This window comes from Lepisosteus oculatus, chromosome 7 (genome assembly GCF_040954835.1).
Source record: "Lepisosteus oculatus isolate fLepOcu1 chromosome 7, fLepOcu1.hap2, whole genome shotgun sequence".
NCBI lineage: Eukaryota > Metazoa > Chordata > Actinopteri > Semionotiformes > Lepisosteidae > Lepisosteus > Lepisosteus oculatus.
The window spans coordinates 1223357-1247843 of NC_090702.1; the positions used below are offsets into that span (position 1 = coordinate 1223357).

At 54.7% G+C, this 24487-nt stretch overlaps 2 protein-coding genes, 1 long non-coding RNA gene and 3 other non-coding genes across 10 annotated transcripts in view; 2 read left to right on the forward strand and 4 right to left on the reverse strand.

The window, feature by feature from the left end:
- The window catches only part of LOC102697659 (testicular acid phosphatase homolog), a 31010-nt gene extending 28441 nt beyond the window's left edge, over positions 1 to 2569 (forward strand). For all 4 annotated transcript variants that reach the window (XM_069191902.1, XM_069191901.1, XM_069191903.1 and 1 more), the window contains 3 exons: positions 159 to 265; positions 1056 to 1231; positions 1945 to 2569. In XM_069191902.1, the coding sequence (XP_069048003.1) occupies positions 159 to 265; positions 1056 to 1231; positions 1945 to 2054 (393 nt within the window). In that variant the 3' untranslated portion in view covers positions 2055 to 2569. The remainder of the gene's footprint in view (positions 1 to 158; positions 266 to 1055; positions 1232 to 1944) is intronic.
- Positions 2570 to 4221: 1652 nt separating this feature from the next.
- LOC107076229 (uncharacterized) lies at positions 4222 to 7569 on the reverse strand. 2 transcript variants are annotated; one of them, XR_011189983.1, is made up of 4 exons: positions 7505 to 7569; positions 6043 to 6083; positions 5411 to 5530; positions 4222 to 4457 (listed from the first exon to the last, which is right to left on the reverse strand). It is a non-coding gene; the product is annotated as an uncharacterized lncRNA (long non-coding RNA). The 2 variants fall into 2 exon arrangements; XR_011189984.1 differs by lacking the exon at positions 7505 to 7569 and adding an exon at positions 7278 to 7299.
- Positions 5146 to 5235, reverse strand: LOC138240860 (small nucleolar RNA SNORD88). The gene has a single exon (XR_011190142.1). It is a non-coding gene; the product is annotated as a small nucleolar RNA SNORD88 (small nucleolar RNA).
- LOC138240859 (small nucleolar RNA SNORD88) lies at positions 5777 to 5866 on the reverse strand. The gene has a single exon (XR_011190141.1). It is a non-coding gene; the product is annotated as a small nucleolar RNA SNORD88 (small nucleolar RNA).
- Positions 6162 to 6252, reverse strand: LOC138240861 (small nucleolar RNA SNORD88). Its single transcript, XR_011190143.1, has one exon. It is a non-coding gene; the product is annotated as a small nucleolar RNA SNORD88 (small nucleolar RNA).
- A 1140-nt stretch (positions 7570 to 8709) lies between the features above and the next one.
- On the forward strand, positions 8710 to 22906 carry LOC138240716 (protein kinase C and casein kinase substrate in neurons protein 3). Its single transcript, XM_069191909.1, has 10 exons — positions 8710 to 8886; positions 11366 to 11440; positions 12630 to 12786; positions 13851 to 14086; positions 14897 to 15052; positions 17632 to 17807; positions 18734 to 18854; positions 18935 to 18999; positions 20171 to 20247; positions 20923 to 22906. The coding sequence occupies exons 2-10, from the start codon at positions 11381 to 11383 to the stop codon at positions 21033 to 21035; spliced, it is 1161 nt and encodes a 386-aa protein (XP_069048010.1). The 5' UTR covers positions 8710 to 8886; positions 11366 to 11380; the 3' UTR covers positions 21036 to 22906.
- Positions 22907 to 24487: the final 1581 nt, after the last annotated feature.

Below are 24487 nucleotides of genomic sequence, written 5' to 3' on the forward strand. Positions count from 1 at the left end.
GTGTGTCTGTATTAACCCCTCTCTCTCAGTGCAGTGTTAATGTACTGGAGTGTCCAGTCAGTGTGTCTGTATGAACCCCTCTCTCTCTCAGTGCAGTGTTCATGTACTGGAGTGTCCAGTCAGTGTGTCTGTATTAACCCCTCTCTCTCTCTCTCCAGCACGACTCCACTCTCATCACTCTCCAGGCAGCTCTTGATATCTACAGCGGCAGGCTGCCTCCCTATGCTGCCTGTCAGCTCTTTGAGTTCTACCAGGAGGAGGACGGGTCAGTGAGCCTGCAGCTCATCAGGCTGGGTCTCTGTCTGTGTGCATGTGGCCTCTCTCCCTCCTCCCCTCCCTGTGTATTCACTGATGTATTATAGAGTGAGGGAGCAAGGCGGGGTACACCCTGGACAGGACACCAGTCCATCACAGGACACACACACACTCACACACCCTGGACAGGACACCAGTCCATCACAGGACACACACACTCACACACCCTGGACAGGACACCAGTCCATCACAGGACACACACACTCACACACCCTGGACAGGACACCAGTCCATCACAGGACACACACACTCACACACCCTGGAGAGGACACCAGTCCATCACAGGAGACACACACACTCACACACTCTGGACAGGACACCAGTCCATCACAGGACACACACACTCACACACCCCGGACAGGACACCAGTCCATCACAGGACACACACACTCACACACCCCGGACAGGACACCAGTCCATCGCAGGACACACACACTCACACACCCCGGACAGGACATCAGTCCATCACAGGACACACACACTCACACACCCTGGACAGGACACCAGTCCATCACAGGAGACACACGCACACGGGCCATTTTCCCCAAAACCCACCAGCTTGTGTTGGGACTGTGGGCCGAAACTGGAGCACCCAGAGGAACCCCACTCAAACCCAGGGAGAACATGCAGACTCCACACAGACAGCACCCCAGCAACCAAACCCAGGGACCCCAGTGCCAAGGGGCAGTCCCGGTCACCTGTGCGCCCAACGTCCATCTCTCTCTCTCTCTCTCTCGCAGCTCGTACAGTCTGGGCCTGTTCTATCGGAACGACTCGGCCCGAGAGCCCCTCGCCACGCCGGTCCCGGGCTGCGGAACCCCCTGCCCCCTGACCCGGTTCAGCGAGCTGGTCGGCGACGTCATCGCGGAGGACTGGGAGGGGGAGTGCGGCCTGAGGGAAACAGCGCCCCCCTCAGGTGAGCTGGCGAACTGCAGCTCGGGTCCAGTTTGGTATTTTATATTCCTGGGCCGATGAGGGCGTCTCACGCCTCAGTCATAGGCGAAGGTCCGTGCCAACGTGCAAAACCTCCAACGCCCACCTCAGGACAGAGGAGGTGTCCAGGTCTGCACATTGCCGTGTTCTATGACTCAGAACGAGGCCACACACACCTCCCCCTGAGGCGAGGCGGCCCTGTGTCGCTGGAGACAAAGCAGGCTGGGGAATCCAGCAGAAACAGGACTCTCGGCCGATAAACTGAACGTCACGAGGAATGACACCGTCCAAGAATAAAGTGTCACGAAGGGATTAGATCAGATCACTTTATTGGCCAGATACAGTGTCTCGCATGAGGAGTTTGTCTTTTCATAAACACCAGCTTGCTCTCCGTGAGAGACGCAGACAGGGAGAGAGAAGCTGGGGGTCAGAGCGCAGGGTCGGCCATTTATACAGCACCCCTGGAGCAGCTGGGGTGAAGGGCCTGGCTCAGGGGCCCAACGGAGTAGGATTCCTTGACTTTATCGACCATATACAGTTTCTTGCATGAGGAATTAAGTCTTTTCGCAGACCCCAGCTTCTCTCCCTGTGTGTCTGTCTCATGGAGAGGAGCTGGGGTCTGAGAGAAGACACATTCCTCATGCAAGACACTGTCTATGGTTGATAAAGTGACCTGATCTTACCTCTCTTCCACAGGTGTAGTGGTTGGTCTGGCTGTAGCTGTTGGCTTCCTGTCGGCGGTGTTGTTGAGCACGCTGGCCCTTCTCGTCTACAGAAGAGGGAACTATTTCACAGTGCAGAAGTAGACGCGGGGGAGGAAGACATCGCCCCCCAGCTGCCCAGAGGTGGTACTACAGCCACGTGCTGGGGAACTTCAACGATGACTCTTTTTATATTTAAGGTTTTATTTGGAGAATGGTGGCACCAGTGTTTTTATAAATATATTTGTTTTTGTTCCAAAAAGAAAATGGGATCTGGGTTTTATGGCAGAGGCATAACTGTCCTTACCTCTAGGCAATCAGTACAAATCAGACTACATCTCCCATAGTGATCCTGGCTCAGGAGCAAAGTGTCTTGGTCTTTGTAGTTTTTTTTCCTTGATCAATGTGATCAGTGTTTGCTTTTTTTTTGTTTTACTTTTCCATACCTATTTATTTTGTTTCATTTCATTTGAAAGCTGTTCCCCATCTTCCACCCTGTAAGAATATCTCTGATTGCCAACAGTGACTGAACACTTGGTACTTGTGTACCTCCTGGACGGAGGTTATTTTTAAACCCCTTTTAAAATTAAAGACTCCCCTTGCGGGGACAGAAAACGCCAGTGGCTGTTTGAACCCTTCTTTCTCTAATGCGCTGTGAATTGGCCTAGTGCCTGTACAGAGTCCAGAGCACAGACAGAGCAGGGGGAGGCGGGCTGGGGTTCGATCAGAGAGGAGGAAATGGCTCCGAGCTGGGCGTTGCGTGGTTAGGGTAGCACACGGCATCGCTCAGCGGTGAAGGGCATGATGGGAAGGCTGGGCAGAGCCAACAGGACACAGGAACTTGGAAACTCCAGCAGGGACAGAGGCAGATGTCTCCTTTCGCGATACTGTTCAGGACTCTAAACACACACACTCCCCTCTGCCCAGGGAACACACTGCCCACGCCCAGATCGTGAGGGGGCAAAGGGTTAATACCTCAGAGCACCAGATGGACCTGCTGGCCCGAGAAAAACAGTCCCTCCCAGTCGGGCCTTGACCAGAGCGTGGGAGTCGCGTGTTTGCGGGCTGCATCACCTCCCTGTTCCTTTCCGAGGACAGGATCCACACCCCGTCATGATCCAGCCCCAGCACGCTGAGAGCTCTGCCTACCGCAGAGGTGGCCATTCACAGACCTGAGCCCCAGCCCTCCGCGCGGGAGAGAGCGCGTTTCATCACGGGACAAAAATACCAGCCCGCGGGATATAAACCAGAGACGAGAGAGATCGTCTCCATCACAGCACAGGGACGCTGGTGCCCAGCGAGGCGAGACACTGCTGTGGGCGTCTGTCCCAGCTGTCTGACTTCCCCTTTCCACCTCGTGCCTCGATTTCTAGTCCATTTTCTACATCCCAGACAAATTTCTGTGTCAAGCAATAATAAGATTTTTAGGTACCTGAAGGGGACAGTAGCAGCCCCCCCTCCAATATCCCCAGCCAGCCACTCTCCCAGGGGAAAGGAGGGGGTCTTCCCTGCTGCCGATTCAAGCCCCATCGACGCAGAGACACCCCAGTCACCAGCCAGGCACCCCCCCGTGCACACACAGGTCACCCACCCCTCCTCGTCTCTCGGGCTGCACGGCCCCCCCACCAGCAGCACAACACCGCTCCAGCGACACGAGGGGAGACGGGAGCCCATCTCTCTCTCCACCCACCTGCAGGGGGCGCCCCTCAGCCGATCTGAGCCTCCAGCTGGATCGGATGCCCCTGCACTGGGTCAGCGCCCTCTGGGACTCTGGGCTCTCGGGCACCAAGCACTGCTCCGTGGCATGGCCACAGGGGGGCAGGAGAGCAGTGCCAGTCTGGAGGGCCCCCTCCCCCTCTCTCTCCTCAGACCTGGGGTCCCCTTGCTCAAGAGCTCCCCGGCCAACTCTGCCCTTCAAATCTCAAATCTGACCCCCTTGGGAACGGTCTTAGGTTGTGTACCCCCCCACCAGCCTGCACCCCACTTTACCACAGAAGGTACACCCCAACATGGGCCAACCCTGTCCCTCCCAAACCAGATCCCCCCCCATCTCACACCACTGGTCAAAACAGCCATCGTGTCCAGAATAAAAACAGCTTCACTCCTCTAGAAAAGTGGTCAATTTATTTCGGGGTCCTTGCGTCTGTTACAACATCACCCCCACCCCCAAACCCCTCAGCACACAGCAGTCTTCCTCCCGGATCCTGTGGTAGAGGGAGGGAACCCCCCCACAGATGGACAGACTCGGGGTCCCCAGGGCGCAGTCCACACCGGGGCTGCGGTCCAGCGGGAGACGGGAGAGCCGCCAGAGAGCGGGACTGGGGCCCGGAGAGGAAGACGGGACAGTCTTCCTCCACGATCAACCCGCCAACGAGGGGACCCGCTCCTTACCTGCTGCCGCACCCCACGACCCAACGGGACACCCCCACGGAGTGACCTCGCTGGAGCCGAGCACCTCCCCCTCTGGAGCACAGGAGTCTCGGTATCCCGCCGAGGAGTCCTCACGGCCTGCAAGAACAGAGCACCTTCAGTATCCCGGGATTCACAGGCACGGAGAGAGGAACTGAGTCTCTCCAGTCTGAAGGGAGCGTCACACACTGAGGGGCTGAGGGAACCGAGTCTCTTCGGTCTGAAGAGAGCGTCCCACACTGACGGGCCGAGGGAACTGAGTCTCTTCAGTCTGAAGGGAGCGTCCCACACTGACGGGCCGAGGGAACCGAGTCTCTTCAGTCTGAAGGGAGCGTCCCACACTGACGGGCTGAGGGAACCGAGTCTCTTCAGTCTGAAGGGAGCGTCCCACACTGACGGGCTGAGGGAACTGAGTCTCTTCAGTCTGAAGGGAGCGTCCCACACTGACGGGCTGAGGGAACTGAGTCTCTTCAGTCTGAAGGGAGCGTCCCACACTGACGGGCTGAGGGAAATGAGTCTCTTCAGTCTGAAGGGAGCGTCCCACACTGACGGGCTGAGGGAACTGAGTCTCTTCAGTCTGAAGGGAGTGTCCCTCGGATATTGAGAACTTTCCTACACTGAAATACCAGATGCATATCCCACATATACAAGATAGGCCAGTTCTGAAGTAAAAATTAGAATAAGAGACCCCACAAGACCCCCACACCTCCACTCCCCTGTGGAGAAGGGCGGACAGGACAGGCCCGCTGAACCGCCACTCAGACCCCTCCCCCCACCGTGCGCAGCCTGTCTCCTCAGGCCCCGCCTTGTCAGGGGCGGGGCCGCACTCTGGTCGTCACGGTGACTCGGAGCCCAGTGCAAGGCATCATGGGAGACGATGACAGCGGGGGGGGGGGGGGGGGCAGGGGCCGGAGAGCCAACACACACGCAGCAGCACGGGTGGCGGCGATCAGCCCGCCGACAGCAACGGACGAGGCCCCCCAGTGGCCGGAGGACCAAACTGCAGGCAGATAAAACACCCCTCCAACAAGGAAAAAAACGCCGAGGCTCACCAGCTGCACCCACGAAGGCGTGGACGAACCAGGGGGGCTCACGCGTGTCATCCAGCAGCGGGGTCACCCCTCGGTGCTCCAGGACCCCTCCAGCCGGGAGCTCGGCGACGCCCCTGCAGCCTGGGATAGCAGGGGGGGACAGGGACCGTCAGCGAAGGGTCTCTCACACCCCCATACAGCACAGCGGCACCCCCACCTCCCCAGCGGGGCAGCCCACCGAGGGGGAGGGGCTAGCACACAGGTCGGCAAGGCAACAGCCATTGAGAAATGGGGGCTACAGCTCCCCCTCCGAGAGACCCCCAAAACCCCACAGGCACCTGGCGGCTCAGGGCGCTACACTAGGACCACAGGGCAGCCGGCGCCACCCGTCTCCTCAGGCCCCGCCTTGTCAGGGGCGGGGCCGCACGCTGGTCGTCAGGGGGACTCGGAGCCCAGTGCAAGGCATCATGGGAGACGTAGTCCGCCACTTTCCTGCCTCGGCGACTCCTCCCCTCGAGGGAGGGCTGCAGGAGTCGAGGGACGGAGCTCGAGGTTTTAAAGATCGATGAGGGAAAAAACCCAGACCCCTGAAGGGCAGGCAGGCCAGAGGTCGAAGGTAAACAAGAGAGAGTTTTTAATCCGAGACGACTCACCCCTCTGCGTTAGGGCTCTGCATGTTGGCAAGTCAGGACACCTGGGGAAACAGGAGAAGGAGCATCAGACACTGCCCGCATCACAGCGGGAACGGAGCTCATTGGCTCCCAGCGCTGTCCGTCTCCTCAGGGCCCCGCCTTGTCAGGGGCGGGGCTGCACTTCGGTCGTCACGGAGACTCGGAGCCCAGTGCAGAGCATCACGGGAGACGGCACGCCCACACAGCCGGAGGGGAAAAACCAAAAGAGACCGGCTCCAAACCCAGTACGGCCACCCCAAACCAGAACGGGAGCAGTAACGAAGCTCTTCAGCACAGGGGACAGAGCCCTGAGACTCTGGGCTCATGAGGACAGGAACTGGCTCAGTTCAGTACTTCAGGGGGTCTTCCCTCAGGGGTTATAGGTCACTGTGGATCTGGGCTCATGAGGACAGTAACTGGCTCAGTTCAGTCCCTGAGACCCCAGTCCTTCAGGAACTCTGGGGGGGGTCTTCACTCAGGGGTTAGAGGTCACTGTGGCTCTGGGCTCATGAGGACAGGAACTGGCTCAGTTCAGTCCTTCAGGGACTCTGGGGGTCTTCACTTAGGGGTTAGAGGTCACTGTGACTCTGGGCTCATGAGGACAGGAACCGGCTCAGTTCAGTCCCTGAGACCCCAGTCCCACAGTCAGGGGTTAGAAGCCAGTGTGACTCTGGGCTCATGAGGACAGGAACTAGCTCAACAGAGCCAACAGATTTTTCACACCGGCGAGAAACATTTAAAAACATTTGCCCACGTTTTCTCACAGCGAGGCCGAGATGAGCGGACGTCTGGTCAAAAGCACCTCGTTAGAGAGACCCCAAAACCCACCAGAGCCAAATAATTTTTCCGGCCGGATCCAACACCGATAGACACGGCGTCTGGAAGCGGAACTCGAGTCTCACGCACACGAAGCCCCGGGGACCACAATCGAGGTGGCACCGGCCATGTGCCAGGCCGGCCGCGGACCCTCTGTCTGCGGGGGACTCGCTCAGTTACTGCCAGCCTCCCGCTCTTAGAGCACAAGGCCACGAACGGCGGATTTTAACACGCAAGACGCGCGTTTCTACCAACAATAGCTGTTGCAGTACTTACGAGAGTCTTTGATTATTAAATTAAAACTATACGCCCCCTCTAAGTTAATTGGGAAGAGTTGCTTTAATTTAAAGACACTAGATCGTCAACCCTCATCACACATGGAGGCTTCTAGGTTACAACACCTTCCGTGTTCCTTCAAGGCGAACCTCCGGGGGTGCCACGCCGGAAACCCGAACACGCGTGGCCGCGGATTAAAGCGAAGCTGCAGTTATAAATGAGCATCTCTGAGCGAATACTTGTCGGTTCACGGGTACCGGCGGGTAAAAACCTTCCCCGACACAGAGGGAACAGAACACGTCCCTCGAATGTACGAGACACACAACAAGCGAGAGCTCTCCGACCCACTCACCTCCCTCCTCGGCCCAGCAGGGGCAACAGGCCGACGCCCTCCCAATGGCCGCTCTTTATGGACACGTCACAAGGACCCCGCGAAGGGGCAGGACGGGGTCGCCTACCGAAAACGCCTGACTGAAATGGAAGGCCATTACCGTAATGTCTGGAAGATGTGCGCACACGACCAGTTAGAAAACAAAATCGAGTGCACACAGAAACACCTTTTATCGACATCGTGTAAGAGCAGATTTCTTATACAGAGAGGGGTTAATGCAGACACACTGACTGGACACTCCAGTACATGAACACTGCACTGAGAGAGAGAGGGGTTAATACACACACACTGACTGGGCACTCCAGTACATTAACACTGCACTGAGAGAGAGAGGGGTTCATACAGACACACTGACTGGACACTCCAGTACATTAACACTGCACTGAGAGAGAGAGGGGTTCATACAGACACACTGACTGGACACTCCAGTACATTAACACTGCACTGAGAGAGAGAGGGGTTCATACAGACACACTGACTGGACACTCCAGTACATTAACACTGCACTGAGAGAGAGAGGGGTTCATACAGACACACTGACTGGACACTCCAGTACATTAACACTGCACTGAGAGAGAGAGGGGTTAATACAGACACGCTGGACACTCCAGTACATTAACACTGCACTGAGAGAGAGAGGGGTTCATACAGACACACTGACTGGACACTCCAGTACATTAACACTGCACTGAGAGAGAGAGGGGTTCATACAGACACACTGACTGGACACTCCAGTACATTAACACTGCACTGAGAGAGAGAGAGGGGTTAATACACACACTGACTGGACACTCCAGTACATTAACACTGCACTGAGAGAGAGAGGGGTTAATACAGACACGCTGGACACTCCAGTACATTAACACTGCACTGAGAGAGAGAGGGGTTAATACACACACACTGACTGGACACTCCAGTACATGAACACTGCACTGAGAGAGAGAGGGGTTCATACAGACACACTGACTGGACACTCCAGTACATTAACACTGCACTGAGAGAGAGAGGGGTTCATACAGACACACTGACTGGACACTCCAGTACATTAACACTGCACTGAGAGAGAGAGAGGGGTTAATACACACACTGACTGGACACTCCAGTACAGGAACACTGCGCTGAGAGAGGGGCAGGGGGAGAGGGGGAGGGGAGAGGGGGGCCCAGCAGATGACAGACAGAATTCCTACAGCTGTTTTTACAGTTTACAGAAGCCACATCATCTGACACACTGACTGCAGCCAAACCCGAGACGGAGAGAGGGAGCAGGAGGAGGGAGAGAGGGAGAGAGAGAGAGAGGAGGAGAGGATAAAAGAAGAGAAGGAAGAGGGCCTGAGAGAAAACGAGTAAGTGCCTTTCTGTGTATTAATCCGTCGATCGCCCGCGCTGGAGTCCGGAGAAGTTTCCACACTTCCCAGCGAATCGACCAGCGGCAGGCGGGGTGTGGGAAAGCCCTTCGGAAGGAGTGATCTGGGGGGACGGGGGAGGCGGGAGAGGATACGGGGCAGTGGGGCGGCCTGCGGGAGTGGGGGTCTGTGTTCGCTCCACGGTCCTGCTCCCACAAACTGGGAGTCTGCTCCCACCCCAGATCCCACTCCTGATCCGTGAACCAGGCGTCGGGGGAGTGTGTGTGTGTGTATGGAGTGTGTATGGAGTGTGTGTGTGTATGGGTGTGTATGGTTTGTGTGAGTGTGTGTGTGTAGTGTGGGTGTGTGCAGTGTGTGTGTGTGTATGGAGTGTGTGTATGGTTTGTGTATGGAGTGTGTGTGTATGGGTGTGTATGGTTTGTGTGTGGGTGTGGTTTGTGTGTGTAGTGTGGGTGTGTATGGAGTGTGTGTATGGAGTGTGTACGGAGTGTGGAGTGTGTGTGGAGTGTGTGTGTGTGGATTGTGTGTGTATGTGTGGAGTGTGTGTGTGTGTGTGGAGTGTGTGTGGATTGTGTGTGTGTGTGTGGGTGGGTGTGTATGGTTTGTGTGTGGAGTGTGTGTGTGTGTGGATTGTGTGTGTATGTGTGGATTGTGTGTGTGTGTGGAGTGTGTGTGTGTGTGTGGAGTGTGTGTGTGTGGATTGTGTGTGTGTGTGTGTGGAGTGTGTGTGTGTGTGTGGATTGTGTGTGTATGTGTGGATTGTGTGTGTGTGGAGTGTGTGTGTGTGTGTGTGGATTGTGTGTGTGTGTGTGTGTGTGGAGTGTGTGTGTGTGTGTGGAGTGTGTGTGTGTGGATTGTGTGTGTGTGTGTGTGTGGAGTGTGTGTGTGTGTGTGTGGAGCCCGGCCCCATGTGCGAGGCCAGCTGGGCTGGAGTCCCTGCTTCTGTGCCTGTACCTGGGTTTAGCACACTGTCCCAGGAGCTCACCCCAGATCTGTGCCTCAGCCAGTCCAACCCGTCCCCAGAGTCACCGTCTCCCTCTGTCCCCGCACTAAACAAGCACTGTCTCTGTCTCTGTCTCTCACACGGACACTGTCTCTGTCTCTAACAGTGTGTCTGTCTCTTACACTGACTCTGTGTCTCTGTCTCTCACACGGACACTGTCTCTGTCTCTAACAGTGTGTCTGTCTGTAACACTGTCTCTGTCTCTGTCTCTAACAGTGTGTCTGTCTCTAACACTGTCTCTGAACCTGTCTCTCACACGGACACTGTCTCTGTCTCTAACAGTGTGTCTGTCTCTAACACTGTCTCTGAACCTGTCTCTCACACGGACACCGTCTCTGTCTCTAACAGTGTGTCTGTCTGTAACACTGTCTCTGAACCTGTCTCTCACATGGACACTGTCTCTGTCTCTAACAGTGTGTCTGTCTGTAACACTGTCTCTGAACCTGTCTCTCACACGGACACTGACTCTGTCTCTAACAGTGTGTCTGTCTGTAACACTGTCTCTGTCTCTGTCTCTTACAGTGTGTCTGTCTCTTACACTGACATTGTCTTTATCTCTCACACTGTCTCTGTCTCTAACAGTGTGTCTGTCTCTTACACTGACATTATCTTTATCTCTCACACTGTCTCTGTCTCTAACAGTGTGTCTGTCTCTTACACTGACATTGTCTTTATCTCTCACACTGTCTCTGTCTCTTACAGTGTGTCTGTCTCTTACACTGACATTATCTTTATCTCTCACACTGTCTCTGTCTCTAACAGTGTGTCTGTCTCTTACACTGACATTGTCTCTATCTCTCACACTGACACTCTCTCACTGTCTCTGTCTCTAACAGTCTCTGTCTCTAACAGTGTCTCTGACTCTAACACTGTCTCTGACTCTAACACTGTCTCTAACTTTCCCTCAAAGAAGAGACTCCCTGTCTCTATCTCTCACACTGTCTCTGTCTCTCACACTAACACTGTCTCTATCTCTCACACTGTCTCTGTCTCTCACACTGACACTATCTCTGTCTCTCACACTGACACTGTCTGTCTCTCAGACCCACTGGACAGTTCCAGACTGGTTTCTGGTGCTTGCTGCCCAGCTGCTCTTGGGATCCGGGCTGGCAGAGTGTTTGTGTCGGGTGCCTCTCTGTGTTTCTGGGACTCCTCCGTCCCAACCTGTCCCAGCGCAGGCCTGTCCCGGAGAGGGGGGACACTGGCTCGAGACCAGGGTCCGAGAGAAACTGCGCGGGAGCTACTGGAGCAGTCGGAGAGAGGAAGGGGCGGAGGTGACCCCTGACCTGCATATTCTGGGCCGGGGTCGCGTTTCAAAGCCCGGAATCCGAGGCGAGGCGCTTCTATTCCGAGTGTGAAATTCCCGGACCGGAATTCCAATGGGGTGACTGGGAGCGTCGGCGTGGCTTCCCTCTTCTCTGTTCTCTGTTCCCAGCTCTCGCTCGTCTCTTCCAGAGACCCCACCCCGAGATGTCAGCACCCCAGAACGAGGTCCCTCCGGAAGACGCCAACAACCAGAGCTTCTGGCTGGTGAGAGAGAGAGAGAGGGGGGGAGAGGGAGAGAGAGGGGAGTGATAGAGGGAGAGAAAGACTGTAGATTTTATTTTACTTCTATTTTTTGTTTTGTTCCATGTTCATTTTATTATTTTCATTTGCTTTGGCAACACTGATTGTACCCAGCGGTCATGCTCATAAAGCACCTGGAATTGAACTGAATTGAATTGAGAGAGAGACACAGAGAGAGGGAGCGAGAGGGAGCAGTGAGAGTAAGGGAGAGAGTGAGAGAGAGAGAGAGGAGGAGTCAGTGACAGGCGGCAGGCTCAGAGGGAGAGAGAGCACCAGTGAGCCAGGAAAACTTCTCCCAGCTGCCAGACTCCACATCAACAAGACCTGAGAGCTGTGGAGACCCCAGAGAGGAGCTCCCCCTCTGCCTCCCTCTCCTGCTCTCCTCCTATTCTCTCCTGCTCTCCTGCTCTCCTGCTCTCCTATCCTCTCCTGCTCTCCTCCTCTCCTCCTCTCCTGCTATCCTCCTATTCTCTCCTCCTCTCCTGCTCTCCTGCTCTCCTATCCTCTCCTGCTCTCCTCCTCTCCTGCTCTCCTCCTATTCTCTCCTGCTCTCCTGCTCTCCTGTCCTCTCCTGCTCTCCTCCTCCCCTCCTCTCCTGCTCTCTTCCTATTCTCTCCTGCTCTCCTGCTCTCCTGCTCTCCTATCCTCTCCTGCTCTCCTCCTCTCCTGCTCTCCTCCTATTCTCTCCTGCTCTCCTATCCTCTCCTGCTCTCCTCCTCTCCTATCCTCTCCTGCTCTCCTCCCATTCTCTCCTGCTCTCCTGCTCTCCTCCTATTCTCTCCTGCTCTCCTCCTCTCCTATCCTCTCCTGCTCTCCTCCTCTCCTATCCTCTCCTGCTTTCCTCCTATTCTCTCCTGCTCTCCTATCCTTTCCTTCTCTCCGCCTATTCTCTCCTGCTCTCCTGCTCTCCTATCCTCTCCTGCTCTCCTCCTCTCCTATCCTCTCCTGCTCTCCTCCTATTCTCTCCTGCTCTCCTATCCATTCCTCCTCTCCTCCTATTCTCTCCTGCTCTCCTGCTCTCCTATCCTCTCCTGCTCTCCTCCTCTCCTGCTCTGGAGGTGTGGAGCAGGCAGGGTGGTGCTGGTCCCTGGGGATCTCAGGACTAAGGGAGCCCCTCTCTGTGTTGATGCGACCCCTCCCTCCCGCCTCACAGCCCGGTAACTACCAGCGCACGGTGCGGCGCACGGAGGACACGTTCTCGGCGTGCAACGACATCGTCACGTGCTTCCAGGAGAGGGCGCGCGTGGAGCGCCAGTACGCGCAACAGCTCAGTGAGTGGAGCGCCAAGTGGAGACCCCTGGTGGACGCCAGTGAGTACTGCAGCCTGGGCAGGGCCCATATCTCACAGTCACACTCGTAGCAGCCCCTGTGTGTCACAGAGACCCCTGGTGGACGCCAGTGAGTACTGCAGCCTGGGCAGGGCCCATATCTCGTAGTCACACTCGTAGCAGCCCCTGTGTGTCACAGAGACCCCCGGTGGACGCCAGTGAGTACTGCAGCCTGGGCAGGGCCCATATCTCACAGTCACACTCGTAGCAGCCCCTGTGTGTCACAGAGACCCCTGGTGGACGCCAGTGAGTACTGCAGCCTGGGCAGGGCCCATATCTCAGAGTCACACTCGTAGCAGCCCCTGTGTGTCACAGAGACCCCTGGTGGACGCCAGTGAGTACTGCAGCCTGGGCAGGGCCCATATCTCACAGTCACACTCGTAGCAGCCCCTGTGCGTCACAGAGACCCCTGGTGGACGCCAGGGAGTACTGCAGCCTGGGCAGGGCCCATATCTCGTAGTCACACTCGTAGCAGCCCCTGTGTGTCACAGAGACCCCTGGTGGACGCCAGTGAGTACTGCAGCCTGGGCAGGGCCCATATCTCACAGTCACACTCGTAGCGGCCCCTGTGTGTCACAGAGACCCCTGGTGGACGCCAGGGAGTACCACAGCCTGGGCAGGGCCCATATCTCATAGTCACACTCGTAGCAGCCCCTGTGTGTCACAGAGACCCCTGGTGGACGCCAGGGAGTACTGCAGCCTGGGCAGGGCCCATATCTCAGAGTCACACTCGTAGCAGCCCCTGTGTGTCACAGAGACCCCCGGTGGACGCCAGTGAGTACTGCAGCCTGGGCAGGGCCCATATCTCGTAGTCACACTCGTAGCAGCCCCTGTGTGTCACAGAGACCCCCGGTGGACGCCAGTGAGTACTGCAGCCCGGGCAGGGCCCATATCTCACAGTCACACTCGTAGCAGCCCCTGTGCGTCACAGAGACCCCTGGTGGACGCCAGGGAGCACAGCGCCCGGTGGCGGTCGTGAGCAGCTCTGTCGCCGTGCTGGTGTCGCCGTGCCTCAGGCGCCCCCCCCTCCCCTCTGCCTCGCGCAGGCCCGCTGTACGGCTCCCTCCTGCGCGCCTGGCAGTGTTTCCTGTCCGCCGCCGACCGGCTGTCCCTCCTGCACGCCTCCGTCTGCCGCTCCCTGGTGTCGGAGGACGGCGACCGCGTGCGCACCTGGCAGCGCGAGACCTTCCACAAGAAGATGTTCGGCGGCTTCCGCGAGGCGCACGACCTGGACAGCGGCTTCGCCCGCGCGCAGAAGCCCTGGGCCAAGAGGCTGAAGAAGGTACCGGGCCCCTTTCTGCGGCTAGGCCGTGTAGCCGGAATCTACAAACAAACAAAAACTACATTTCCCAGAGTCCCTTGAGCCAGGCAGATCGGCACTCTGGGAGCTGTAGTTCTGCGGCGGGCTCCTCTGGTCGATTCAGATCCACTTTGTTCGCCAAGTACAAGGAATTTGGCCTGGCGTCTTGCTGCACGAAACATAGCTAGAAAAAAAAAAAACCTCACTGATAAATGCACACTTCACGCAAAGAACAGGCACAGGTCCACAGTTATATGAGTGGAGTGTCCAGAAAAGCGCTATATAAGTGTAAGCAATTATTATTATTATTGTTATTATAATATACCCCCTTCCCCATGTATTCACGAGTCCTGACTGAGCAGCACGCCATTTCTTGTATAATAGGTTACAAGAGTCTCTAAAGCTGCAGTTTAAAACCCAGCATGCTGTGTGAAAGGGCCAGTGGCCCTGTCCTCTTGGTGTCAATGTACTGTGACACCCCCTTCCCTTCAGAGAAAGAGAGTTTAGATGCGTGCTGTATGTGTGGGGGAAAACTACATTCCCCAGCATTCCTCTGTGTGCAGGTTAAGACTGCTGCCTGCTGGGAGTTGTAGTTCTTCAGGTGTCCTCCTTGTGTAGCAATACTGTAGCACAGAGAGCTCCCCCCCCCCTCCCCTTCAGAAAAAGAGACTTTAGATGCAAGCTGTATGTGTGGAAAACTACATTCCCCAGCATTCCTCTGTGTGCAGGTGAAGCCTGCTGCCTGCTGGGAGTTGTAGTTGTTGAGGGTCTCCGTCCCCGAACTCATTGCAGCTGGAGAAGGCGAGGGCGGCCTTCCACAAGGCCAGCCGCAAGGAGCACGTGGCCAGCGACCGCGAGGCGCACGCCCGGGGGAACCCCGACATCGCCATCGAGAAGCAGAGGAGGATCCAGGAGGAGCGGGAGAGCGCCAGCCAGGAGACCGAGAAGGTGAGTGTGTGTGAGTGTGAGTGTGAGTGTGAGTGTGAGTGTGAGTGTGAGTGTGAGTGAGTGTGAATCTGTGAGTGAGTGTGAGTGTGTGAATCTGTGTGTGAGTGTGAGTGTGAGTGTTAGTGTGAGTGTGTGTGTATGGGGTGTGTGTGTGAATGTGTCTCTCTGTGAGTGTGTGAATCTGTGTGTGAATCTGTGTGAGTGTGTGTGGGGTGTGTGTGTGAATCTGTGTGTGAGTGTGTGTGTATGGGGTGTGTGTGTGAATGTGTCTCTCTGTGAGTGTGTGAATCTGTGTGTGAATCTGTGTGAGTGTGAGTGTGAGTGTGAGTGTGAGTGTGTGAGTGTGTGTGAGAGTGTGAGTGTGTGAGTGTGAGTGTGAATCTGTGAGTGAGTGTGTGTGTATGGGGTGTGTGTGTGAGTGTGTCTCTCTGTGAGTGTGTGAATCTGTGTGTGTGTGTGTGAATCTGTGTGAGTGTGTGTGGGGTGTGTGTGTGAATCTGTGTGTGAGTGTGTGTGTATGGGGTGTGTGTGTGAATGTGTCTCTCTGTGAGTGTGTGAATCTGTGTGTGTGTATGGGGTGTGTGTGTGAGTGTGAATCTGTGTGTGAATCTGTGTGAGTGTGTGTGGGGTGTGTGTGTGAATCTGTGTGTGTGTGTGTGTGTATGGGGTGTGTGTGTGAATGTGTCTCTCTGTGAGTGTGTGAATCTGTGTGTGTGTATGGGGTGTGTGTGTGAGTGTGAGTGTGAGTGAGTGTGAATCTGTGAGTGAGTGTGTGTGTATGGGGTGTGTGTGTGAGTGTGTCTCTCTGTGAGTGTGTGAATCTGTGTGTGTGTGTGAGTGTGAGTGTGAGTGAGTGTGAATCTGTGAGTGAGTGTGTGTGTATGGGGTCTGTGTGTGAGTGTGTGTGTATGGGGTGTGTGAGTGTGAGTGAGTGTGAGTGTGTATGGGGGGTGTGTGTGTGTGTATGGGGTGTGTGTGTGAATGTGTCTCTCTGAGTGTGTGAGTGTGTGTGTGAGTGTGAGTGAGTGTGTGAGTGTGAGTGAATCTGTGTGTGAGTGTGTGTGTATGGGGTGTATGTGTGAATGTGTCTCTCTGTGAGTGTGTGAATCTGTGTGTGTGTATGGGGTGTGTGTGTGAGTGTGAATCTGTGTGTGAATCTGTGTGAGTGTGTGTGGGGTGTGTGTGTGAATCTGTGTGTGAGTGTGTGTGTATGGGGTGTGTGTGTGAATGTGTCTCTCTGTGAGTGTGTGAATCTGTGTGTGTGTGTGTGAATCTGTGTGTGAGTGTGTGTGGGGTGTGTGTGTGAATCTGTGTGTGAGTGTGTGTGTATGGGGTGTGTGTGTGAATGTGTCTCTCTGTGAGTGTGTGAATCTGTGTGTGTGTATGGGGTGTGTGTGTGAGTGTGAATCTGTGTGTGAATCTGTGTGAGTGTGTGTGGGGTGTGTGTGTGAATCTGTGTGTGAGTGTGTGTGTATGGGGTGTGTGTGTGAATGTGTCTCTCTGTGAGTGTGTGAATCTGTGTGTGTGTATGGGGTGTGTGTGTGAGTGTGAGTGTGAGTGAGTGTGAATCTGTGAGTGAGTGTGTGTGTATGGGGTGTGTGTGTGAGTGTGTCTCTCTGTGAGTGTGTGAATCTGTGTGTGTGTATGGGGTGTGTGTGTGAGTGTGAGTGTGAATCTGTGAGTGAGTGTGTGTGTATGGGGTCTGTGTGTGAGTGTGTGTGTATGGGGTGTGTGAGTGTGAGTGTGAGTGAGTGTGAGTGTGTGTGTGTGTATGGGGTGTGTGTGTGAATGTGTCTCTCTGAGTGTGTGAGTGTGTGTGTGAGTGTGAGTGAGTGTGTGAGTGTGAGTGAATCTGTGTGTGAGTGTGTGTGTATGGGGTGTATGTGTGAATGTGTCTCTCTTTGTGTGTGAGTGTGTGAATCTGTGTGTGTGTATGGGGTGTGTGTGTGAGTGTGAGTGTGTGTGTGTGAGTGTGAGTGAGTGTGAATCTGTGTGTGAGTGTGTGTGTATGGTGTGTGTGTGTGAATGTGTCTCTCTTTGTGTGTGAGTGTGCGAATCTGTGTGTGAGTGTGAGTGTGTATGGGGTGTGTGTGTGTGTGTGTGTGAGTGTGTGTGTATGTGTCTGTGTGTCTCTCTGTGTCTGTGTCTGTGTGTGCCTGTGTGAGTCTGTGTGTGCCTGTGTGAGTCTGTGTGTCTGTGTGAGTCTGTGTGTCTGTGTGTGTCTCTGTGTCTGTGTGAGTCTGTGTGTCTGTGTGTGTCGCTTTGTGTCTGTGTGTCTGTGTTTCTCTGTCTGTGTGTGTCTGTGTGTGTGTCTGTGTGTCTGTGTGTGTCTGTGTCTGTGTGTCTGTGTTTCTGTGTCTCTGTCTGTGTGTGTCTGTGTGTGTCTGTGTCTCTGTGTGTGTGTCTGTGTGTCTGTGTGTTCTGTGTGTCTCTGTGTGTGTGCCTGTGTGTGTCTGTCTGTGTGTGTCTCTGTGTCTGTGTGAGTGTGTCTGTCTATCAGTGACAGTGTGTCAGCAGGTCTATTCTTATACTTCTATAAAGGCATTATGGTGTGTCTGTGTCTGTGGTTGTCATGGCAGCTGCGGGGTCGCTATGAGAAGGTGCTGGAGGAAGTGACACGCTATGCACCGCGCTACATGGAGGAAATGGAGGCCGTCTTTGACCAATCACAGGAGGAGGAGCGTCGACGAATCAGCTTTCTGAAACAGGCCTTCCTGTCCATCCACAGACACCTGGACATCACCAATAATGAGAGGTGATCAATCATTACTTGATACAGGGAGAGAATATCCCACTAACCAACCAATAACAGTATTATTATACAGTATTAACCCCTCTCTCTCAGTGTCAGGGTGTATTAACCCCTCTCTCTCAGTGTCAGGGTGTATTAACCCCTCTCCCTCAGTGTCAGTGTGTATTAACCCCTCTCTCTCTCAGTGTCAGTGTGTATTAACCCCTCCCTCTCAGTGTCAGTGTGTATTAACCTCTCTCTCTCTCTCAGTGTCAGGGTGTATTAACCCCTCTCCCTCAGTGTCAGGGTGTATTAACCCCTCTCTCTCTCAGTGTCAGGGTGTATTAACCCCTCTCTCTCAGTCTCAGGGTGTATTAACCCCTCTCCCTCAGTGTCAGGGTGTATTAACCCCTCTCTCTCTCCCCCAGTGTCAGGGCAGTGTACAGTGAGCTCCACCACACCCTGTATTAACCCCTCTCTCTCTCCCCCAGTGTCAGGGCAGTGTACAGTGAGCTCCACCACACCCTGTATTAACCCCTCTCTCTCTCCCTCAGTGTCAGGGCAGTGTACAGTGAGCTCCACCACACCCTGTATTAACCCCTCTCTCTCTCCCTCAGCGTCAGGGTGTATTAACCCCTCTCTCTCTCCCTCAGTGTCAGGGCAGTGTACAGTGAGCTCCACCACACCCTGTATTAACCCCTCTCTCTCTCCCCCAGTGTCAGGGCAGTGTACAGTGAGCTCCACCACACCCTGTATTAACCCCTCTCTCTCTCCCTCAGTGTCAGGGTGTATTAACCCCTCTCTCTCTCCCTCAGTGTCAGGGCAGTGTACAGTGAGCTCCACCACACCCTGTATTAACCCCTCTCTCTCTCCCTCAGCGTCAGGGTGTATTAACCCCTCTCTCTCTCCCTCAGTGTCAGGGTGTATTAACCCCTCTCTCTCTCCCCCAGTGTCAGGGCAGTGTACAGTGAGCTGCACCACACCCTGATGTCCATCAGCGAGCAGGACGACCTGCGCTGGTGGAAGAACACTCATGGCCCAGGCATGCCCACCGACTGGCCACACTTCCAGGTACTGGCCGGCCCCCCCTGACCACCCTTCCTCTTCCTCCCCCCCGGGCCTCACCCCCCCCTCTGTCTCTGCTCCGGCAGGAGTGGACCCCGGAGAAGAAGCCGCAGAAGAAACAGAAGAAGGAGACGAAAGTGACTGAGAAGAAGTCAGTGTCTTTGTCTGACCGTCCATCTCTGTCTGTCTCTATCTGTCTCTCTCCCCGTGTGGAGTTCACCTGCCTGTCTCCCTGTCTGTTAATATCACTGTCTGTCTCTATCTGTCTGTATATCCGTGTGGAGTTCACCTGCCTGTCTCCCTGTCTGTTAATATCACTGTCTGTCTCTCTATCTGTCTCTATCTGTCTCTCTCCCCGTGTGGAGTTCACCTGCCTGTCTCCCTGTCTGTTAATATCACTGTCTGTCTCTCTATCTGTCTCTATCTGTCTCTCTCCCCGTGTGGAGTTCACCTGCCTGTCTCCCTGTCTGTTAATATCACTGGCTGTCTCTCTATCTGTCTCTATCTGTCTGTATATCCGTGTGGAGTTCACCTGCCTGTCTCCCTGTCTGTCAATATCACTGTCTGTCTCTCTGTCTGTCTCTATCTGTCTGTATACCCGTGTGGAGTTCACCTGCCTGTCTCCCTGTCTGTCAATATCACTGTCTGTCTCTCTGTCTGTCTCTATCTGTCTGTATATCCGTGTGGAGTTCACCTGCCTGTCTCTCTGTCTGTTAATATCACTGTCTGTCTCTCTGTCTGTCTCTATCTGTCTGTATATCCGTGTGGAGTTCACCTGCCTGTCTGCCTGTCTGTTAATATCTCTGTCTGTCTCTCTGTCTGTCTCTATCTGTCTGTATATCTGTGTGGAGTTCACCTGCCTGTCTGCCTGTCTGTGTGTCTGTATATCTGTTAATATCACTGTCTGTCTCTCTATCTGTCTCTATCTGTCTGTATATCTGTGTGGAGTTCACCTGCCCGTCTGCCCGTCTGCCTGTCTGCCTGTCTGCCTGTCTGTCTGTCTGTCTGTCTGTCTGTCTGTTAATATCACTGTCTGTCTCTCTGTCTGTCTCTATCTGTCTGTATATCTGTGTGGAGTTCACCTGCCTGTCTGTGTGTCTGTCTGTTAATATCACTGTCTGTCTCTCTATCTGTCTGTCTCTACTCACCTGCCTGTCTGTCTCTGTAGTTCTGTTCCGTCTACATGCGTCCCGCTGGCCAGACCAGGCTCCGTCTCTCCGTCCACCCCCCCCTCGCGAGAGAGGGGGCGAGAGAACGAGGGGGCGGCGGGACGGGGACCTTGTCCGGCTGGTTGACGTCCCTGTCGGCCTGTCTCTCCGCAGGGCGCTGTCCGGGGTCAGAGTCAGGGCTCTGTATGACTACGTGGGCCAGGAGCCGGACGAGCTGAGCTTCAAAGCAGGTGCAGTTCCGCCCCCCCGAGCTGGAGCGCTGAGCTCCCCCTCACCCCCCCCCGGCGGCGGCCTGTGACCAGCGGGCCGCCCGGCGGGCCTGCGGGGGCTGTGGGGAGGGAGGGAGGCCACAGTCATCGTTAGCCCCTCCCCTCCGGTACAGCCTGTATCCCACTGCTGCCACCACATGGCATTCGTTTCCCAAGGGCTCATGGGAAATGGGTCGGGGGGGGCCGGGATCAGAGGCACCGGTTCTGCACCCTTGGGTGTCCTCAGAGCTGGGGCCGGGCCGGGCGGGAGGGCAGGTTCTCCGCCTGGCCGGGGCGGAAATGAACTGCCCCTGCTTGTACCCAGCCCCTCGCACGCTTGAAGCCCCCCACCAGCTCTCGTGCGGGATGTTGGAGGCGTTCAGGTTCATTGTGGCCCCAACCCCCCCCTCCCCCCACGAAGACAGGTGCACCCCTTTATCTCCCCTCCCGGCTCCCCCAGAGGAGATCTCCTGCCACCCGGAGACGCACGACCCCTCGCACCCCCCTCCGTGCCTCGATCACTCCCTCCATCTCCTCTCCCCTCCCTCCGGGCCCATCGAGCTCTCTCTCTCCCCCTGACCCCCAAACCTAGTAGGGAACCCCCACCCCCCCCTCCTCCGCCCCGCCCTGACTCGAGCCCGGTTCCCGTTTTCCCAGGGGAGGAGTTCCTGAAGACGGAGGAGGAGGATGACCAGGGCTGGTGCAGGGGGCTGAAGGACGGCGGGAGGGAGGGGCTGTACCCCGCCAATTACGTGGAGGTGCTGCAGTAACGGCCCCCCGCCACCAGGGGGAGCTCCACCCCCCCCCCCCCCGGCGATCGAACCCGGGCCACTCGGTGTCTGACTAGGTGCTACGGATCTTTTGTCTCGTCGGACCGGCTGTCCGGTGATCCCTCTGGAAACAGCAGGGTGGTCCTTCCTGGGACGGACGATCCCCACTGGGCAGAGGGATCGGGGGACTCCGGTCACGGCCGCGAGGCGCTGGACTGGGGGTCCTACAGGGGGGGGGATCCCCAACCCTGTAACCCCCAGCCCAGCACCCCAGGAGCTCCTGTTTGAGAGCCTGGAACTGGAAACTCCTGGAGGGAATTGAACTGGGTCTACCATGGCTCTGTGTGTGTGTCTCCCTCTGACTCGCTCTGTGTGTGTGTGTGTCTCCCTCTGACTCCTCTGTGTGTGTGTCTCCCTCTGACTCCCTCTGTGTGTGTCTCCCTCTGACTCCCTCTGTGTGTGTGTCTCCCTCTGACTCTCTCTGTGTGTGTCTCCCTCTGACGCCCTCTGTGTGCGTGTGTCTCCCTCTGACTCCCTCTGTGTGTGTGTGTGTCTCCCTCTGACTCCCTCTGTGTGTGTGTGTGTCTCCCTCTGACTCCCTCTGTGTGCGTGTCTCCCTCTGACTCCCTCTGTGTGTGTGTGTGTCTCCCTCTGACTCCCTCTGTGTGTGTGTCTCCCTCTGACTCCTCTGTGTGCGTCTCCCTCTGACTCCCTCTGTGTGTGTGTGTGTGTCTCCCTCTGACTCTCTCTGTGTGTGTCTCCCTCTGACTCCCTCTGTGTGTGTGTCTCCCTCTGACTTCTCTGTGTGTGTGTTTCTCCCTTTGACTCCCTCTGTGTGTGTGGGTCTCCTTCTGACTCCCTCTGTGTGTGTGTCTCCCTCTGACTCCCTCTGTGTGTGTGTCTCCCTCTGACTCCCTCTTTGTGTGTCTGACTCCCTCTGTGTGTGTGTGTCTCCCTCTGTGTGTGTGTGTCTCCCTCTGACTCCCTCTGTGTGTGCACTAGTGTATGTGAGTCTGTCTGACTGTGTGCACTAGTGTGTGTGAGTCTGTCTGACTGTGTGCACTAGTGTATGTGAGTCTGTCTCTGACTGTGTGCACTAGTGTATGTGAGTCTGTCTCTGACTGTGTGCACTAGTGTATGTGAGTCTGTCTCTGACTGTGTGCACTAGTGTGTGTGAGTCTGTCTGACTGTGTGCACTAGTGTATGTGAGTCTGTCTCTGACTGTGTGCACTAGTGTATGTGAGTCTGTCTCTGACTGTGTGCACTAGTGTGTGTGAGTCTGTCTGACTGTGTGCACTAGTGTACTGTATGTGAGTCTGTCTCTGACTGTGTGCACTATTGTATGTGAGTCTGTCTCTGACTGTGTGCCCTAGTGTGTGTGTCTGTCTGACTGTGTGCACTAGCGTGTGTGAGTCTGTCTCTGACTCTTTGAGTCTGTCTCTGTGCCTGTTGACACTTTGCGTGTCTCTCTCTGTCAGACTGTATCCAGAATCCGGACGCGTTTTGTATATGAACATACCACACAGTGCAGTTTTGCAATAGGTGTGTTGCATGCATGAGCCTGCCTTGGATTCACTGTCCCCCTAGTTATTGAGACTTCTGTTCTAACTTTGACTGTTGCTTTGCGATATTGCACTAAGAGGTCCTACACTAATAAGCTGCAAGTTTGTCTTATAGAATATAAAGAATTGTATTTAATCGACTGGAGAGTAAAGAAATTGTACTGCTATCCTAATCTAGTCTATCTCTATCTCTTACGTTTACAACTAAAGGTTCTTGCTGTGCTGTACACACCCAATTCCTGTCTTGGGTTAAACAGATTAATTGATCTTTTGTTTATTCTGAATTAATAAAGTGTTAATTACTGCTCAGCTCCCTGAGAGATATACTGTGTGTGTGTGTTGCGCCTGTGTGTGAGTGTAGGTGAGTTTTTGGCAGGACCAGTCAGATACAGTGTTACCAAAGTAATCAGTATAAAACATTTGACTGTATTTGTTAATATTGTATATATATATGTTGTGAGCGTGCAGTCCTGTTGGGACTACATTCTCCAGAATCCTCTTGGGGTGGGGGGAGGGCTTTGAGTGGCTGCTCCCTGTCACCTGACCACTTGCTGGAAGATAATTGGTCAAGGGACTGTTGCAAAAGCAGGAAGCGGAGTGAATTGGACCCTGCTGTCCAGAGAGTGGATCGTCTCTGTGTTGCATTTCACAGGGGGAGAAGGACTGGCCGCAGGACTTTGAAACGGTAAGTTTTGTGAGTGTTTCTGTAGGTAGTTCTTGGAGCCGTAAAGTGTCGCTGCAGTGAACTACAGTAAAGTGGCACTCCAGCAAACTACAGTAAAGTGTCACTCCAGTGTGCAACAGTACAGTGAAACTCCAGCAAACTGCAGTAAAGTGGCACTCCAGTGTGCTACAGTACAGTGAAACTCCAGTAAACTGCAGTAAAGTGGCACTCCAGTGTGCTACAGTACAGTGAAACTCCAGTAAACTGCAGTAAAGTGGCACTCCAGTGTGCTACAGTAAAGTGACACTCCAGTGAGCTACAGTACAGTGAAACTCCAGTAAACTGCAGTAAAGTGGCACTCCAGTGAGCTACAGTACAGTGAAACTCCAGTAAACTGCAGTAAAGTGGCACTCCAGTGTGCTACAGTACAGTGAAACTCCAGTAAACTGCAGTAAAGTGGCACTCCAGTGTGCTACAGTAAAGTGACACTCCAGTGTGCAACAGTACAGTGAAACTCCAGTAAACTGCAGTAAAGTGGCACTCCAGTGAGCTACAGTACAGTGAAACTCCAGTAAACTGCAGTAAAGTGGCACTCCAGTGTGCTACAGTACAGTGAAACTCCAGTAAACTGCAGTAAAGTGGCACTCCAGTGTGCTACAGTAAAGTGACACTCCAGTGAGCTACAGTACAGTGAAACTCCAGTAAACTACAGTAAAGTGGCACTCCAGTGAGCTACAGTACAGTGAAACTCCAGTAAACTGCAGTAAAGTGGCACTCCAGTGTGCTACAGTACAGTGAAACTCCAGTAAACTGCAGTAAAGTGGCACTCCAGTGAGCTACAGTACAGTGAAACTCCAGTAAACTGCAGTAAAGTGGCACTCCAGTGTGCTACAGTACAGTGAAACTCCAGTAAACTGCAGTAAAGTGGCACTCCAGTGAGCTACAGTACAGTGAAACTCCAGTAAACTGCAGTAAAGTGGCACTCCAGTGTGCTACAGTAAAGTGACACTCCAGTGTGCAACAGTACAGTGAAACTCCAGTAAACTGCAGTAAAGTGGCACTCCAGTGAGCTACAGTACAGTGAAACTCCAGTAAACTGCAGTAAAGTGGCACTCCAGTGTGCTACAGTACAGTGAAACTCCAGTAAACTGCAGTAAAGTGGCACTCCAGTGTGCTACAGTAAAGTGACACTCCAGTGTGCAACAGTACAGTGAAACTCCAGTAAA

What these genes read in the sequence shown, in the direction of transcription:
- LOC138240716 (XM_069191909.1), top strand. Translation starts at nt 11,381, where the DNA reads ATGTCAGCACCCCAGAACGAGGTCCCTCCGGAAGACGCCAACAACCAG. An exon ending in GACATCACCAATAATGAGAG is followed by an intron (nt 17,808 to 18,733) that starts GTGATCAATCAT and finishes TCTCTCCCCCAG; the next exon opens with TGTCAGGGCAGTGTACAGTG. An exon ending in ACGAAAGTGACTGAGAAGAA is followed by an intron (nt 19,000 to 20,170) that starts GTCAGTGTCTTT and finishes GTCTCTCCGCAG; the next exon opens with GGCGCTGTCCGGGGTCAGAG.